The sequence below is a fragment of the Emericellopsis cladophorae genome (genome assembly GCF_022114955.1).
Source record: "Emericellopsis cladophorae strain MUM 19.33 chromosome Unknown NODE_303_length_512_cov_465_634483, whole genome shotgun sequence".
Classification (NCBI taxonomy): Eukaryota; Fungi; Ascomycota; class Sordariomycetes; order Hypocreales; family Bionectriaceae; genus Emericellopsis; species Emericellopsis cladophorae.
Window position 1 is genome coordinate 1 of NW_026251228.1, and position 512 is coordinate 512.

General features: G+C 71.5%; 1 protein-coding gene across 1 annotated transcript; it reads right to left on the reverse strand.

Annotated features, from left to right (window-relative positions):
* J7T54_004260 (uncharacterized protein) lies at nt 1–512 on the reverse strand (the record flags this gene model as incomplete). The annotated part of the gene is made up of 1 exon (XM_051510769.1): nt 1–512. A coding segment is annotated over one exon (512 nt), but the record flags the coding sequence as incomplete, so codon positions are not given.

Consider the following 512-nt stretch of genomic DNA (forward strand, 5'->3'; position numbering starts at 1 on the left):
ACGTGCGCGCCTAGCTGTAGCATGCTCTTGCGGAAGGCGGCCGCCGTGAGCGTGAGGTGGCACTCGTCGACCACGATGCGGTCGAGCCGCTGCCGACCCTCGAGCCGGAGGGCGTAGTCGAGGAAGCTCCGAGTGCAGGCGGCCTCGGCCGACGCGACGACGAGGGGCGCTACGCTCGACTCGCCCGGCGCCCAGACGAGCGCCGGGATACCGGCCGCGCGGAGCCGCTCTAGCATATGACCCCGGAGCGCTACCGTCGGCAGGATGAGGATCGTCGTACCGGCGCCCTCGAGGACGGCCGCGGTCATGGCGAGGAGCGTCTTGCCCGAGCCTGTGGCGAGCACGACGACCACCTGCTCCGCGGACTGCGTGCCCAGCGCTGCCAGGATGGCCTCTCGCTGCCCTGGCCTGCGGAGTTGTAGGCGCGGATCGTTGTAGAGCGTGCGCGCCGCGGCCACGAGCTCCGTCTCCGTGGCCTGCGGCCTCGAACGGAGGCGTGCCTTCTTGAAGGC